General features: G+C 34.1%; 1 protein-coding gene across 1 annotated transcript; it reads left to right on the top strand.

The window, feature by feature from the left end:
• The first annotated feature begins 2584 nt into the window (after positions 1 to 2584).
• On the top strand, positions 2585 to 3862 carry LOC123915230. The gene is made up of 2 exons (XM_045966372.1): positions 2585 to 2760; positions 2845 to 3862. The coding sequence occupies exons 1-2, from the start codon at positions 2585 to 2587 to the stop codon at positions 3860 to 3862; spliced, it is 1194 nt and encodes a 397-aa protein (XP_045822328.1).
• Positions 3863 to 18624: the final 14762 nt, after the last annotated feature.

The following is an 18624-nucleotide window of genomic DNA, read 5'->3' as shown; positions in this document are numbered from 1 at the left end:
TCTATGTTGCCGTTTGGGTTCTGTCGAATCTAGTTCGCTCATGGCTTGGTTTGTTTTGACATCAAGCATCACTGCTTAACAATGCCACATAACAAGTGACATTCTTTGCCATCATGTTTCCGACGTTGCGGTGATTAACGTTAAACTAAAAATCTAAAAAGGACTTAAGGTTCCCAGTTCCACAGGTAAAAAAGAGTGTCATGATTTAAAAATAACATATAGAAAAGAATACATACATATAACAGAACATGTAATGTGGGCATTTGATCCAAGACCACGCTAGGCGTGAGAGTGAGTGTTGAATGTGAAGTTGTGTTGTTGGAGATTGTTTGAAGTCTCACATTGCTTAAGTTCCCAAGATGTAAAGTGTATAAATATGTAAGAGCAACCTTGTTAGGATGTGTTTTTACTTTGGGCCTAGTTTGTTTGAACTTAGCTAGTTTTGGCCCATTGTAGCTTGTGTTGTAAGCCTATATAAGGCAATTGGTATTGTAATGAATAACACATTGGATCATTGTTACCAACAAACCTCACCCTTTAAACTAACTTTTGGAGATAAGATCTAAGCATATTTAACAATACATACATTCATAAGCAAACAACAATATTCCCAAGCAATTCATATATTCCACAAAACCACATCAAAACAATCATTTATCAAATGCAACAACACATTGATAAATATAGAAATAACTCAGTAAAATATACATCAACACATCACACATGCATTCAATCATATAAGAGATCATTAGAAAGTATTATTACTTCACAGTTTTCCTGACACGAGGTTGCTCGCATGTATACACCTCAAAGTTAAGTTCCCTAAACAATAATAACAACTATATAGAGCTCTACAATTCGCTGTTTAAACCCAAAAAGTTCTTTTCATCATTTATTCAAAAAAATATTAAAAAATTCCCCACTTTTAAAAAATAAATTTTTTAAAAATCCTTCCAACATTTTCATCAAACACTCTAAGTTTTTAAATTAACCTTTGAGTTTTGCGAAAAAATCAAAGAATATTACCATTTTACATAAACTAAAACATAACCTATTGTGTCTCTACTCGAATTGCGGGTTCAAATAGTTACACAATTATCACAAACAAAAATTTTATTTTTCGAAAATGGTACATTTATTCAAAATAATTATACAATTCAAAATTTTGATCGTAAGAAATATTGAAATGACCGTAACTCATTCAATTTTTTTATCAATTTTTCGCAAATCATATATGCGTTTATATCATTTCAAGGAGTCAGATGTAATGGTTCATTTATTACTTTACATTTCCCAACATTAAATGACCAAATACCCCTATGAGTCCGAGTGAAGCAAATGTCACATCGAAATGTGTTTTTTCAAAATTTCAAACCTGTAAATCTATAGATCTACTTATTCTAAGGCTATAGATCAATTAAAAATAACATTATCATATTTTTTTTCCAAAATCACAAATTTTTAAAAATGCTCAAAATGAAAAATAGTCTTTCAAATAATAATCATAACTCACACAACAATATTAATAAAAGAAATTAAAACAAAAGTTAAGAAAATCAAACCCTATATCTCTTAAGAATTTTTGACCAATCTTAAAAACGAAAAAGGAGGGATTTTTACTACCTTTGAAGCCTTGTTCTTGTTAATCTAGAAAGATTCTAGCCTAGCTCCCTTGAATTCATGCTTGAATGGGAAAGAAGTGAAAAAAGTTCATGAAGAATAGGGGAAGGAGTATGCCCGCGGCGGATAGAGGAGATCGATGGGGAAAAGAGAAAAAAAATTGTTTATGAGAAAAGCGACTAGGGTTTGGTATTTATATAGAAATTGGAAAATATTAAAATATATTCCATGGTTAAATCTCAACCACTAGATCTAATAGAACCATTCTAATGTTATTTTGCACACAAAATGCACATTAAACTACATCCATAATTTTTTTTAAGAAATTGAAAATAATTTAATATGTTATTGAGACCCATCAAAATTAGTTTATAGATTTTTTATTGAATACTGTTAATTTTAAAGAGTCTCAATAACACATAAATTTATTTTCAATTTCTTTTAAAAAAATTATAAATGATCTATACAATATAAATATTCAAAACGATTAATTTTGTAAAATTCGTATTAATCCTTATAATGTTATTCATGACATGTGCACCATGCACCACTATTTCATGTTATACGCTAGCTTCACAAATTAGTGCTATCCCTCACACATACGAGAAACATCAAATATAGTTTGTTTCTGTTAGTGTTGTGTTAGGCTCATGGCGCGCCCGTGAGCATGTGTCTGTGTATGTAGGCAGTGCAAGCCTTGCTTGTAGTAGCGTGGCGCGCAAGGTAGTACATTTAGTGTGTGTGTGTGTGTGCGCGCTTATGTGTAATTGACCATATGGCTTGTAACTCTATATAAGGCTATGCCTAGTGATGAATAAAGTAAAGAACACCATTTGGAATTAACAATTGGTATCACGAGACCTAAAGATCCAACTCTCAAAATAGAAAAACAATTCAGTTAGACAGTTACAACGGTGCAACCGTTTTCTTTCTCATCTTCATCAAGCTTGGTGAAAACTCTTCCATGGCGGAAAATAATGCATTCTTTCCGCAATCTATTCCCAAATTTGAAGGCTTCTATGATCATTGGGCAGAACTTATGGAGAATCTCTTGCGATCAAAAGAATATTGGGGCTTGATCGAGAATGGTGTTGTTGTTGCTCTTGGAAATCCAACACAAGAACAAACACGTGTTGCAGAGTAAAGTAGATTGAAAGATCTCAAGGTAAAGAATTACTTGTTTCAATCGATCGATCGTTCAATTCTTGAAACAATACTTGATAGAAGCACTTCAAGAAGTGTCTGGGAATCTATGAGGCAAAAGTATCAAGGTTCTACAAGAGTTAAATGTGCTCAATTACAATCTTTGAGGCGTGCATTTGAACTATTGTCAATGCAAGAAGGTGAATCTGTTGATGATTTTTTCAAAAGAACTCTTGCAATAGCAAATAAAATGACTGCACAGGGTGAAAGCTTGACTCAGGCTACGATGGTAGAGAAGATGACAATATCTATGACTCAAAGATTTGATTATGTCATCTGTTATATAGAGGAGTCAAAGGACATTACTGCTATGACCATAGATGAGCTACATAGTAGCTTACTTGTGCATGAAGGAAGAATGAAAATGCACAAGATTAAGGAAGAGGAGCAGGCTCTCAAGATGTCAAATCTTGGTAGGGGTAACAACAATGGAGGCAATTCCAGAGGGAGAGGTCGTGCTTCCAGATGGCGTGGAAGAGGTAGATCAAACTCCAACTCAAAGGAATTTGTTGAATATTACAAGTGTCACAAACTTGGACACTATCAAAGTGATTGTCCTAATTGGGAGGAAAATGCTAATTTTGTTGAGTTTGATGAGCATAGGGAAATGTTAATGATGGCACGAGAACTTTCAACCAATCAAACACGTGATCAAGTTTGGTTCTTAGATTCAGGTTGCAGTAATCATATGATATGCAACAAAGAATGGCTATTTGACTTTGATCAAAGCTTCAGAGAGACTGTGAAACTTGGTGATAATTTAGTCATGTCTGTCATGGGAAAGGGCAATCTAAAGCTACATTTGGAAGGTAAATTAAGCGTGATTACTGATGTGTATTATCTTCCAAATTTTAAGAATAACTTGCTCAGCATAGGACAATTACAACAAAAAAATCTTACTATAGTATTTAGCAAAGATACATGTAAGATTTTTCATGAAGAAAAAAGGTTAATCATCTCTACTCCTATGAAAGTTAACAGAACGTATGTGTTACTTGCCCCCTGTCATAATGCCTCAGTGTCTTGCTATGAGTCATGAAAATGTAGAACATATCTGGCACTGTAGATATGGCCACCTCAGCGCCAATGGATTGAACACACTTATAAAAGGATCAATGGTTAACGGCCTGCCAATGTTGAAAGATACAATAGAATTGTGTCATGATTGTGTGACAAGCAAGCATTAGAGGAATTCTATTCCAAAAACTACATCATGGAGAGCATCAAGTAAATTGGAATTTATCCATTCTGATATATGTGGACCTATTAATCCAACATCTAATGGAGTCTGTAGATACTTCATTACATTCACAGATGACTATAGCAGAAAAACATGAACCTAACCTTTGAAAGATAAATCCAATGTATTTGAAGTGTTCAAAATATTCAAAGCAATGGTAGAAAAGGAGTCTAATCATTAATTTAAGTGCCTAGGAACTGATAGGGGTGGAGAATTCACATCAAATCTGTTTAATGACTTTTGCAGTGAACATGGAATCAAGAGACAATTAACTGCAGCAAATACTCCTCGATGGTTAAAGGCCTGCCAATGTTAAAAGATACAATAGAATTATGTCATGATTGTGTGACAAGCAAGTATTAGAGGAATTCTATTCCAAAAACTACACATGGAGAGCATCATGTAAATTGAAATTTATCCATTCTGATATTTGTGGACGTATCAATCCAACATCTAATGGAGTCTGTAGATACTTCATTACATTCACAAATGACTATAGCAGAAAGACATAGACCTATCCTTTGAAAGATAAATCCAATGCATTTGAAGTGTTCAAAAGATTCAAAGCAATGGTAGAAAAGGAGTCTAATCATCAAATTAAGTGCCTAAGAACTGATAGGGGTGGAGAATTCACATCAAATCTGTTTAATAACTTTTGTAGTGAACATGGAATCAAGAGACAATTAACTGCAACATACTCAACAGAATAGAGTTTCAAAAAGAAAGAACAAAACTTTGATGAATGTAGTCAGAAGTATGATGGCTGGAATGAAAGTGCCAAAGAGATTTTCGCCAGAAGCTGTAGTTTGGGCCGCCTATGTCATTAATAGAAGTCCAACATTGTCTGTGAAAGACAAAACACCAAAAGAAGCATGGAGTGAAATGAAGCCTTTAGTAGCTCAATTCAAAGTGTTTGGTTGCATAGCATATGCACATGTTCCTGATGCACAAAGAAAGAAACTAGACCCTAAAAGCATCAAATGCATTCACTTAGGAGTCGGTGAAGAATCAAAAGCATACAAGCTCTATAACTCTATTCATAAAAAGATAATCATAAGTAGAGATGTTGTGTTTAATGAAAAACAAAGTTGGAATTGGAATGAGAAGGGTGAGAGGCAAGAAATTCAGATGATAGATGACAATGATGATGATACAGTTCAAGTTGAACCAGTTGCAGAAGATCCTGTCATTACTGAACCAGCAGTTCAAAGTGAAAGTGACATGGATACTACTAGTGAAAATGATGATGATGATGATGATGATGAAAACACTAAGAATGCTTTAGGGCCAAGAGCTAGAAAGCCACCAGGTTGGATGATGGATTTTGTTACTGATTCAGAACTACAAGAGCAAGAACAATTGCAAAATCTAGCAGTATTTTGCAATAGTGAAGATCCAACTTGCTTCGAAGAAGTAGTGAAGCTGGCTGTATGGAGAGAAGCAATGGATCAAGAGATTGAATCTATTGAAAATAATAGAACATGGGAATTGACAGATTTTCCTCAAGGCATGAAGAAAATAGGTGTGAAATGGGTGTATAAAACCAAATATAATGAGCAGGGCAAAGTTGAAAAATACAAAGCTAGATTAGTAGCTAAAGGATACACTCAACAACATGGCATTGACTTCAATGAAGTATTTGCACCAATGGCCAGATGAGACACAATCAGAACTATTCTTGTAATTGCAGCTTCACAAGGTTGGAATGTGTACCAGTTATATGCGAAAAGTGCTTTCTTACATGGAGACTTAGCTGAAAATGTGTATGTTGATCAACCAGCTGGTTACAACAAGGAAGAGGGAAAGGTGTATAAGCTAAAGAAAGCATTATATGGGCTTAAGCAAGCCCTAAGGGCATGGTACAGTAAGATAGAATCTTACTTCAATCAAGAGAAATTTGAAAAGTGTTCTCAGGAACATACATTGTTTGTGAAAAAAGATAATGAAAAGAATATGCTAATTGTAAGTTTGTGTGGATGGCTTAATTTTTACTGACAGCAATGAGAGTATGTTTGAAGATTTTAAAAGGTCTATGAAAAGCAAGTTCTCTATGACAGATCTAAGCAAAATGAGGTTCTTCCTTGGGGTAGAAGTAAAACAATTCAATGGTGGAATTTTCATTTATCAATAGAAATATGTAAATGATCAACTTCTTATGAGATTTAAAATGGATCAGTGCAACAAGGTGTGTAGTCCTATGGTTCCTGGAAACAAGCTAATTAGAGATGAAAATGGAAAATTTGTTGATGCTACCAACTACAGACAAATGACAGGATGTTTGATGTATTTGTTTGCTATTAGGCTTGATTTGACTTTCTCCGTATGTTTAGTTGCAAGATATATGGAGAGACTAACAAAGGTTCACTTGGCTGCAATCAAAAGAATAATGAGATATCACAAAGGCACTTTGGATCTTGGTATTTGGTAAAAAATAAATGAAGATATGAAACTGGTGGGATGGTCTGATAGTGACTATGCAGGTTTGGATGATAGAAAATCTAATTCTAGGTATGCTTTTATGCTTGGCTCAAGTGCCATTTCATGGTCATCAAAGAAACAAGCCATTGTTACCTTATCTACTACTGAAGCAGAGTTTGTAGCAGCTGCTTCATGTGCCCGCCAAGGTATATGGTTAAGAAGAATTCTTGAGGAACTTGGCCAAACTCAGAGATGCACAGTCATAAAGTGTGACAATAGCTCATCAATAAAACTATCAAAGAATCCAGTGATGCACGGCAGGTGCAAACACATAGATGTGAGATACCATTTTCTAAGAGACTTGACAAAGGAAGGAGTGGTAGAACTCAACCACTGCAGCACATATTAGAGCAAATTGTTGATATCATGACCAAGCCTCTAAGCTTGAAACTTTCTGCAATCTCAGAAATAAGCTAGGTGTTTGTGATGTTCTTAGCCTAGAATGAATGTTGTATGTCATAATTGTGTAAACTAATCGCATGTGTTCAGTTTAGGGGAGTGTATTTTTTTTTTTTGAAGAAGCCAAAATGGAATATATTAACACAAGCAGCCTCCCCAGCACAAGACGTACTGAGGTAGACTAAAAAAGTTTACAATAGAGTCAAAGAAATGCAATCTCAATCAAATCATACAATAGGAGAGTGTATGTTAGTGTTGTGTTAGGCTCATGGCGCGCCTGTGAGCATGTGTCTGTGTATGTAGGCAGTGCAAGCCTTGCTTGCAGTAGCGTGGCGCGCAAGGTAGTACATTTAGTGTGTTTGTGCGCTTATGTGTAATTGACCAAATGACTTGTAACTCTATATAAGGCTATGCCTAGTGATGAATAAAGTAGAGAACACCATTTGGAATTAACTGATTCATGATAGATGCCCTTAATAAATAGGTGCCATCATCCATCTCATGACATGCTATTTTTTTTTTTTTTTTGAAGTATTGAGAATAGGATTGATTAATCATCCCTTTTTTTTATATATATTTTCCTTTCTCTAAGGTTTGGTCTTTCGTAGTTAATGTAGAACTCGGTGTTGGTAAAGAGGAAAGATTGTAAGAGAGTCCAATATTTGTCCTGTTATTTTATTTTATTCCCAAAAATTCATATACAATTTATTTGGTAGCGGTAAGAGTCAATATATAGAGACTTAAATTTGAATTTAAAATGGATCTATAATTCTCCAAATTAAATTTAAAGTGAATGAATCTATCCGCTATAAACTGTTTGACAAAAATACTTATGTCAAAAAACAAATAAAATATATAACCAGACCTAATGTCTTGTTAAAAGTCACCTCTAAGAAGATGTCATCTAATTTAGGATCCAATGTATCAAAAGCTTTCAATTATGTATCACAGTTTTTTTATTATGGGCACAATTATGTATAACTATAATTCCCGCAACCATTATTTATTTATATTTTCTTAAGTTTTAAATTAAAATAAATTTTAAAACATTTCTAAAAAAAATAAATACTTACCAAAAAACTGTAAAACAAAAATACTTACCAAACAGATGAGTGGAAATGGTGGTAATAATATTATATAATTTATCCATCGGAATTATCATTTCAACAAAAATATGATTTTGTTTATCTTCAAACAAACACACCGTAAGTTAGTAATTTGATTCCTTATGGAGCAAGTTGTGAATGTAATATTCGTTTATTTGTGTATATAATTTCATTTTTTTTCTTTTTCATTTTTTATCATGAAAAAATAAATAAATTATTGCACAATGTCCCGGTCTACATCTAGGAATGATAAAAATGTACAATAGGATGTTTTTTGTATAAAGTCAAATTTGTCAAAAATTATTTCCAATTTGCTAAAGAGAATAATAAATCATCATCAAGTTTAATGAAATAGTCTCGTTAGTTATATAATGGGTAACGTGTGAAATTGATCATTTGTTCCATAATAATATTTGGTCTATAAAGACCAAGTTATATATTGGACCTCAAACCATAATTTTGAAATGTCTCATTTCTTCTTAGTTTCACTTGTAGTTCTCTTTTTCTTTTGCTCTTTAGAGAAGAGCATTGCCATTGATGCAGCACTTTTGCTAAAGGTTAATTTAATTTCACATGCATGCCTGTAAATTTCAATAATGTATTTACAAATATGATAGCTATTCTCTTCTTTTTTATTTTTGTTGAAAGAAGATAGCTATTCTATTTAAATGGAGAAAATTTAGACCTAATGAACTTGCTTATAACAGGCCACATACTACAAATTAAAAGTAAATCTAATTCTTTCTAAGAATTGATCAAGATGTTGGGCTCAAGTGGTTAATAAATCTCTATAGGACGAATCGTTCGAAAGAACTCGTATTCGATTTTTAGTAGTAACAATTCTGACACAGACTTTACAAAACACTCGTATTCGGCCCATAATTTTTTTTAATCAATCCCGACCCATTAATCTAATATTATTATTTACAATACTTTTATATTAGCGGCAAAATATTTAGTCAACCCTTTATAGTAATATTTTATACCTTTGATTATGCAATATTGTTTTTTTATATGATATTAACTTGAAGAAGAGATTTTTATTATTCAATTTGACACTACTTTCAATTAAAAAACAAAAATGACACCAAGTTTCATTGTTGAATTCAGGTCCAAAGAGAAAAGCATCATTAGATGTGGTACACAAACATGGACCATGTTCCTTATTGAACAACAATAATAGCAAATCAAGAATTCTTCCAACACAAAGTAATATTCTTGATCTTGACAAAGAAAGGGTGAATTATATTCACTCAAAATTATTATTGTCATCCAAAAATAACAAAATTGATCAAAAATTAGCTTCTTCAGCTAACCTAACAGTTAAATCTGGCAGCCTTATTGGATCAGCAAACTATTTTGTTACCGTTGGATTTGGTACTCCTATAAGGAATTTGTCACTTGTTTTTGATACTGGTAGTGATCTTACTTGGACTCAGTGTCAACCTTGTTCTCTTTCTTGTTACAATCAGCAAGATGATATTTTTGATCCATCAATGTCTACATCTTATAGCAATATCACTTGTACATCTTCAGATTGCACTCAGATCTATGCTGCTACAGGTATATATAACTCATATTGAATTGACGTTAATAATGTCATTTTTTGCCATAAAAATAAGAAAAATTGTTATTTTTTACTTTTAAAAATTATTATTGATAATCATTAGAATTTTTGATAATTTTAAATATATTGGTCAACGGTGTAGCACTTATATTTTATAATTCGGAACTATGCCTTCATCTTAAATTTTGTCTCATAATAAATATAAAAAAAAGACGGGTTAATTAAAAACTTCAATCACTTGGAAATTTTTTCTAAAAATATTTAGTTACTTGTTTTGAGTTGTGATTATTGCAGGAAGGGATCCACGTTGTGCTAGATTAACAAACGCATGTATATATAAGATCCAATATGCCGATGAATCATTTTCTGAAGGATATATTAGCCAAGAACGACTAACCATAGCTCAAACGGACGCCATTGATAATTTTTTATTCGGCTGCGGACAAAACAATCAAGGTCTATTCAACGGCTCTGCGGGTCTCTTAGGCCTTGGTCGTCATCCAATCTCTTTCATCGAACAAACATCTCAATTATACAACAAAACATTCTCTTATTGTCTTCCTTCCACTTCCAGCGACACCGGTTACCTTACATTTGGTGCTGCCAATGATAGTGATGTTAAATACACCCCCTTCTCTAATGTTTCTAATAACAGTTCCTTCTACGGCCTTGACATTATTGGAATAAGTGTTGGTGGGACCCAACTTCCAATCTCATCATCTACTTTCTCCTTTGGTGGAGCTATCATTGACTCCGGCACCGTCATTACACGACTGCCATTGACTGTCTATGACAGCCTTCGTGATTCCTTCCAGAAAGGAATGACGAAGTATCCAATTGCTTCATCGTTTTCAATTTTGGACACATGCTATGATTTTAGCGGCAACGAAATGATTTCTATTCCAAAGATTAGATTTTTCTTTCGCGGTGGTGTAGCGGTGGAACTAGCCGCGCTAGGGATACTTTACGCGGAAAGTTTGAATCAAGTTTGTTTGGCGTTTGCGGCGGCGAATGAAGATGATAGTGATATTACTATCTTTGGGAATGTGCAACAAAGAACACTAAAGGTTGTTTATGATGTTGGTGGTGGTAAGATTGGGTTTGGTTCAAATGGTTGCAAGTGAAGTTAGTTTTGATCAATGAATCATTCTTATTTGAAAAAAAAAACACACACACACACACACATATATATATATAATTGTATATAATTGTATTTTGGATTTTTTATTAGCTATGGTTATATAACTAAAGTTTTCCTATAAGAATTTTTCTTGGTCAATTGGTTTTGGGCTAGTTAGGGTGAAGGAAATCTTAATTGGCCATTGCTTTTCTTAATTATTAATGTTGATAATATATATAGATTTGAAGGGAGTATATGTTGATGACTTTATGATGTGTAATTGCTGGCAATTGTTCATAGATGTGTAATATGAAACAAGTGTACGCTTGTTTCATATGAACTTCTTGTTTTTATTTAGTTTCATTGTGAATTTGTGATGATTAGTTTTTATTTTTAAGAACTTTTATTTTTATACAAAGTAGAGTACATTGACACACTCTAAGTATGTTTATTTTGGTCGATCGATTTTTTTATGTTTATTTTGGTCGATTTTTAAATTTCATTACATACATGGATTGATTTGTGGTTGTGATTTTTTTAATGAAAATAAGCTCACAAGATATAACATGTTTTAAGATTGTTTTTTTTGTTTTTGTTTTCCCTTTTCTAAAACTAAAGATGGTCTGAATCTGATACGGAGTTCTTCTTAAAACAGTTTTTTTCTGTTTTCTTTGTTATCATTTGGATATAGTACATTATACAACAGCAAATACTACTTTTTTTATTTTGTTATTATTAAGTATGAAATTTTTATCACCGTTTAAGAGTAATTAATTTTGATCGTGAAATTTGTGGGAAACACAATGTGAACATGTCATTCAATTATGTTGGTTTTGTTTAAGATGATCTATATCCCGTGTGGATCATCTTACACTATACCATGCAACATAATTGAATGACATGTTCACCAATGTGTTTGTGAAAAATCTTTTTGAAACATTGAATGATGAAGACTTGAAACAACTATTTGTCCCCTTTGGTACGATAACTAGGGAAACAGTTATGAAAGATGCGAATGGCAAATCCAGATGTTTTAGTTTTTTTAATTTTTAGAGTCAAGATTAAGTTGTTCTTGCAGTTGGGAAGTTAAATGGGTCAATAGTATCAATGATAACGATGTTTTATTTGTGTGGGAAGTACTCAAAGCAAAGTAGAAAGAGAGCGTGAGTTGAAAGCTAAATTTTAGCATGAAAGAGTTAGCAGATGTGAGAAACCACAAGAAGCTAATTAATACTTGAAAAATCTTGAAGATGATTTTAGTGATGAAAATTTGAAGTATAAATTATCTCCCTTTCATCACTAAAATCGTCATCAAGATTTTTTCAAGTAAAAATTATCTCCTTGTAATTTCTCTCATCTGCTAACTCTTTCATGCTAAAATTTAGCTTTCAACTCATGCTCTCTTTCTACTTTCCTTTGAGTACTCCCCCCACAAATAATATGTTGTCATCATTGATATTAGTTACCCATTTAACTTCTCAACTGAAATAACAACTTAATGTGCACTCTAAAAATTCAAAAAAACCAAAACATCTAGATTTGTCATTCGCATCTTTCATAACTATTTCCCTAGTTATCGTACTCAAGAAGCCAAATAGTTGTTTCAAGTCTTTATCATTGAATGTTTCAAAAGATTTTTCAGAAACACAGTGAACATATCTTACATCAAATTTTTAAATCGATAAATCTAAAAGTCACACCGGAATTAATTATTTTTTTCTTCAAAACTTTAAATCGATAAATCTATAGATCTGCTCATTCAAATGCTATGCATCAATTAAAAATAACATTCTCAATTTTTCCAAAATCACAAAAATTTTAAAAAACTCAAAATGATTTTTTTTCTTCAAATACATAATCATAACAACTCACACAACAACATTAATGAAGGAAATAAGCACAAAATTCAAGAAAATCAACTCCTAAATCTCAAGAATTTCTTGCCAAGCTTAAGAAACAAAAAGTCAGGATTTTTACTACCTTTGACGCCTTGTTCTTGTCAATCTATGAAGATTCTGACTTAGCTCCCTTGAATTCATGCTTGACTGGGGAAGAAATGAAAATAAATTGATGAAAGGTAGGGAAGGGAATATGCCCGCGGCGGCTAAAGGGGGAGGAGAGAGAAAAGAAATTGTTTATGAGAAACGCGAGTAGGGTTTGATATTTATAAGAAAAGTGGAAAACATTAAAATATTTCTGCTTGGTCTCAAGATATTTATATAATATTATTGTTTAATCGCAACCATTAGATCTAATTGAATTTTATTAGTTTAGTGTTTAATTTAGAGTCATTTTAAATAAATTGAAATTTTTGATTTATTGAGTCGATTATGTATTTCTCTATATTAATTTGATATTTTGTCTAGCTTTTATTATTTTGTGAAGTTATTGACACATTATCTAGTGTCATGTGAAGACTAATGTGAAGGCTAAAGAGCCACTCGTGATTAATCATGACCATGGAAGACTTATTATGACCAAAGGTTGAAAACCCTCGACTTCTAAGGATCTCCTCGCTAAGTCCTTGACCTGCGTATAGTATGGAATGACTTCGGACTGTGGCACTTGGTTGAGTTTTAATTTTCTAACGTTGAGGATAAGTGTAAAGCTTGGCCATTAGGAACTCCCTTGATTCTGGATGAACCAACCAAAAGAAAAGAGCTTTTGGGCACTATGCTAGGGTGTTAGTCGACATTGATCTGTCGAAGAGAATTTACAACAAAATTATGATCGAAAGTGAAGGTTACGCGAATAATTGTTTTTCCATTGGGCATGCAATTGCGAATTGCCGTAAATTGCACTCGATTGAGAAATTTGAGGAAAAAGAAAAGATGGGAGCAGATAAAGGCCAAACTTCGAAAATGTATGTGTCAACGAAAATAACAGTCCTAGAATCAGAGATGGTTCAGCATAACCAGGTGGACATATCAAGGCACACCTCTAGTGATGATGATGCAGGTCGGGATCAGGCCATTACTATACATCAAAATGATGAACCTGTGTAGCAAGAAGAAGAAGAAGAAGTATGACATTTACTCTCGCTCTCCTTCACTTGCACATCTACAGACAGGGAAACACTTTTGCCGTGAAGATGGCTAATCGTGGTTATTCTACTGACAGAGTGGTGTGGTGGAACTCGGTCCCTAGCTTTGTTAGAACGGAGTTCTTTCATGATCGCCTTGACTTTTTTTCTTTTCCTTTTATGTAACTGTTCAACTTTTCCTTTCTTTTTCTTATGAATTTTGGCCTAGTCCCCCATATTATACATATATTATAACATCCCAAATTTTTATCTATATATATATATATATATATATATATATATGTTGTAACTGAAAAAGTTTGTTGTAACCAACTCAATTGTTACTCATTGATTAGCAAAGTGATTACAAAGCTTGGCTTATATAGCTTGGCACACAAGCAACACAAATGGGCTTGACACATACTAGGCCCAATGCAAGCTAAGCCCAAAGTCACATATACAACTATCAACATACCCTCCCTTAAACTGATTTCTACAAACACAAATACTAAGAATCAGTTTATACACAAAATACTAAACATCAGGTTAAGCATACAAAATCTGCCATTCCCATTTTGCTTCTAAGGTCACAGAATGTATCAAGCTTCAATGGTTTTGTCATAATGTCAGCTAGCTGGTCTTGAGTTCTACAGTGAACCAGCTCAATGATGCCATCCTTTGCAAGATCTCTAAGGAAGTGAAATCTGACATCAATATGTTTACATCTGCCATGTAAAATAGGGTTTTTTGAAAGCTTGATTGAAGAACTGTTATCACAGTTGATGATGATTGTATTCTTCTGACTTATCCTTAGATGCTTCAACACATTACCAAGCCAAACACACTGACATGAGCAGGAGGCTGCTGCAACAAATTCTGCTTCAGTAGTAGACAGAGTTACTATAGGTTGCTTTCTTGAAGACCAAGAAATGGCACCACTTCCAAGCATAAACAAATATCCAGATGTACTCTTCCTATCATCTAGATCTCCAGCATAGTCTGAGTCAGTCCAAGCACTTAACTGCAGTTCATCACTAGTTTTCTTGTATAACACTCCATAACCAGCTGTCCCTTTAACATATCTCAAGATTCTTTTCAATGCAGCTTCATGAATCTCTGTTGGTCTATCCATAAATCTAGCTACAAGGCACACTAAGAAGGCCAAATCAGGTCTTGTTGCTAGCAAATACATCAGGCTACCAACTATCTGCTTGTATCTTTTCTCATCACTTGCTTTTCCTGTTTCATTTTTCACCAACTTGCAACCAGGCACAATTGGACTACTTACTGCATTACAGTTCTCCATGCCAAACTTGCTTAGTATCTCAGAAGCATATTTCATCTGATGGATGAAAATTCCATCATCAGTTTGACAAACCTCCACTCCTAAAAAGTACTTCATTTTTCCCAAATCTGACATTGCAAATCTATTCATCATTGATTGCTTGAAGGTATTGATGTGAACTAGATTGTTACCAGTGACAATTAGATCATCTACATATATACTAACAATGAGAATACCATCATTGTTATCTACCTTCTTGACAAACAAAGTGTGTTCAACAGGACACTTTTCAAATTTTTCACTTAAAAAGTGAGCTTCAATCTTGCTAGACCAGGCTCTAGGGGCTTGTTTAAGTCCATACAAAGCTTTTCTCAACTTATACACCTGCTTACTGTCACCCTTTAGATAGCCTGCTGGTTGTTCTACATAGATGTCTTCAGTCAACTCACCATGTAAGAATGCACTCTTTACATCTAGCTGATAGACACACCATCCCTTGCTTGCAGCCAAAGCTAGCACTGTTCTAATGGTTTCCCATCTGGCAACAGGTGCAAAGACCTCACTATAGTCTATACCATACTTCTGAGTGTAGCCTTTAGCTACTAATCTTGCCTTGTGTTTGTCAATTTGACCCATTTCATTATACTTTGTTTTATAAATCCATTTCACTCCAATTGCTTTCATCCCTTCAGGTAAGACTGACAATTCCCAAGTGTCATTGTCTTCTATAGCTTTTATCTCAGCATCCATAGCATCTTTCCAAACTTGATGCTTGCAAGCCTCATCATAAGTGCATGGATCTTCACTACTGCTATAGTCAACATGATGAAAATGGTTTGATATTCTCTACTCAAATGACTGCAAATAGAATGTTTCTAATTTCAGCACCAGTCATAATGCCAATGTGTATGCAATTCTCCAAATTCTGCAATTCTTGCTCATTGTCAATCTTTGCACCCATCACAAAGTCTTTGAAGTGACTTGGAAGTCTCCTTATTCTAGGCTCCAGTTGATTACCATTTTCATCTGAACTTTCATCTTCTGCATCTGTACTCTCATATCCAATGTCCATATCTGAGCTGGACAAGGGAGGATCATGAGGTTCTTGAGTAACCCGAGGCTCAACAGGTTCATCAATAGTAGCTGTGATTTCATCAGAGTCAACTAGAACTTCATTTCCATCATTTTCTTTCAGCTTATTGTCCCAATTCCATGCTTTTGATTCATCAAATACAACATCTCTGCTTATTATTACCTTTTTATTAACTAGATTGTACAGCTTGTAGGCCTTTGATTCATCAATTATGCCTAAATGAACATATTTGATGCTTTTGTTATCCAATTTCTTCCTTTGACTATCTGGTACATGAGCAAAAGCAATGCATCCAAATACCCTGAAATGTGCAACAGATGGTTTAATACCACTCCAACATTCTTCAGGAGTCATATTCTTGACTGACACAGTTGGACTTCTATTCATAATATGTGTACTCCATTTTACTGCTTCAGGCCAAAACCTTTTTGGTACATTTCTACTAGCTAGCATGCTTCTAACTATGTTCAAGAGTGTTCTATTTTTTCTTTCAGACACTCCATTTTGCTGTGGAGTGTAGGCTGCAGTGAGTTGTCTTTTAATGCCTTGAGAGGTGCAAAATTCATCAAAAGCATTGGAGGTATATTCACCTCCTCTGTCAGTCCTCAAGCATTGTATCTTGTTACCACTCTCATTTTCAACTAATGCTTTAAAATTTTTGAAATTTTCAAAAGCTTCTGATTTTTATTTCAGCAAATAAACCCAAGTCTTTCTACTATAATCATCTGTAAAGGTTATAAAGTACCTTTTTCCTCCATTAGAGCTTGGATGTATAGGTCCACAGATATCAGAATGTATCAGTTGAAGTTTTTCAGTGGCTCTCCATTTTGCCTGCTTTGGAATTGCTTCTCTTTGTTGCTTGCCTGACAAGCAATCCGTGCATCTTCCTTCCATATCTTCTAATTCAGGCAAACCATTGACCATATCAAGTTTGGTTAGTAATTTCAGGCCATTCACACTCAAATGTCCATATCTATTGTGCCACAACTGAGTTCTTTCTTGTTTGGAGAGTTGCATACACATTGGCATTATGACTGGTGCTGAAATTAGAAACATTCTATTTGCAGTCATTTGAGTAGAGAATATCAAACCATTTTCATCATGATATCCCTTGCACATATTATCTTTGAACACAACAGTTACTTTCTTTTCTTGCAGTTGCCCAACACTTAGCAGATTTGTGGTGAGGCCTGGGAGATAGTATACATTGGTAATTACATGAATCTTTCCATTGATGAAAAGTTTCACATTACCCTTTCCCATGACAGACATCTTGGTATCATTACCTAATTTCACTGAATCTTTGAATGAAGAATCAAAATCATATAACCAGTCTTTTTGGCCAATCATATGGTTGCTGCAGCCTGAGTCTAAGTACCAAATTTCTTTTCTAATCTCATGATCTTTATCAGTTCTTGCCATTAATAAGGTTTCTTTTTCTTCATAGAATTCAGTGTAGTTGACATTGTCTCCTCAATCTGGACAAGAATTTTGATAATGACCTAGTTTATGACATTTGAAGCATTCAACAGTCTCCAAATTTTGCCTACCTCTGCCACCTCTCCCTCTACCTCGACCTCTACCTCTTCCATTACCAGCACCTCTTCCACCATTGGAAATTTTAAGTGCTTGTTCAACACTACTTTCTTGTTGACCACGCATTCTTTGTTCTTGTACCAAAAGGCTACTCTGCAGTTCCTCAACTGATAGTTCAACCACATTGGTAGATTGCTCAATGGAGCACACAACATAGTTGAATCTTGGAGCTAAAGATCTCAGTATCTTTTCCACTATGGTGACTTGCTGCACAGTTTCACCACTAGCTGTCATGCGATTTGCTATTGTTAGTGTTCTTGAAAAGTACTCATCCACAGATTCACTTTCTTTCATCTCTAGTAGTTCAAATTCACGCCTAATTGCTTGCAACTGAGCCCTCTTCACCTTCGTTGTGCCTTGATACTTTCTCTTCATAGCTTCCCAAATATCTTTTGCAGTTTCTCGATTGAGTATAGTCTCCATTATTGTGCGATCAATGGATTGGAAGAGATAATTCTTTACCTTGAGATCATTGAGTTTGCTTTCATTTGCAAGACGCACTTGTTCTGCAGTTGCGTTTGCTGGTGCTATGCTAACACCATTCTCAATTAACGGCCAAAACTCCTTTGATCGAAGCAAATTCTCCATGAGCATTGACCAATGCTCGTAATATCCATCAAATTTGGGAACTGTAGGCTGTAGATAGTGTGATTGTTCTGCCATTGTTGAATCAAGAAGCTGAAGAAAAGAAAGAAATTGCAGATAAGGCGATGCTTCGCCGAAGAAGAAAGAAAAGAACAACCGTTACGGCGGTGGAAAACGGTTACAACTCCAAAACTGCGGTTCTTGGAGCTAGGCCCTATTGAAAGGCTCTAGATACCACTTGTTGTAACTGAAAAAGTTTGTTGTAACCAACTCAATTGTTACTCATTGATTAGCAAAGTGATTACAAAGC

The sequence above is a fragment of the Trifolium pratense genome, linkage group LG3 (assembly GCF_020283565.1).
Source record: "Trifolium pratense cultivar HEN17-A07 linkage group LG3, ARS_RC_1.1, whole genome shotgun sequence".
NCBI classification, from domain to species: domain Eukaryota; kingdom Viridiplantae; phylum Streptophyta; class Magnoliopsida; order Fabales; family Fabaceae; genus Trifolium; species Trifolium pratense.
The sequence above is the reverse complement of the archived record's forward strand: the minus strand, read 5'-3'. Positions and strand labels throughout refer to the sequence as shown.

Excerpts from the sequence above, each read along its gene's own strand:
- LOC123915230 (XM_045966372.1), top strand. The coding sequence starts at position 2,585 with ATGGCGGAAAATAATGCATTCTTTCCGCAATCTATTCCCAAATTTGAA. Across the intron at positions 2,761-2,844 it reads GAACAAACACGTGTTGCAGA|AAGCACTTCAAGAAGTGTCT; the intron begins GTAAAGTAGATT and ends AATACTTGATAG.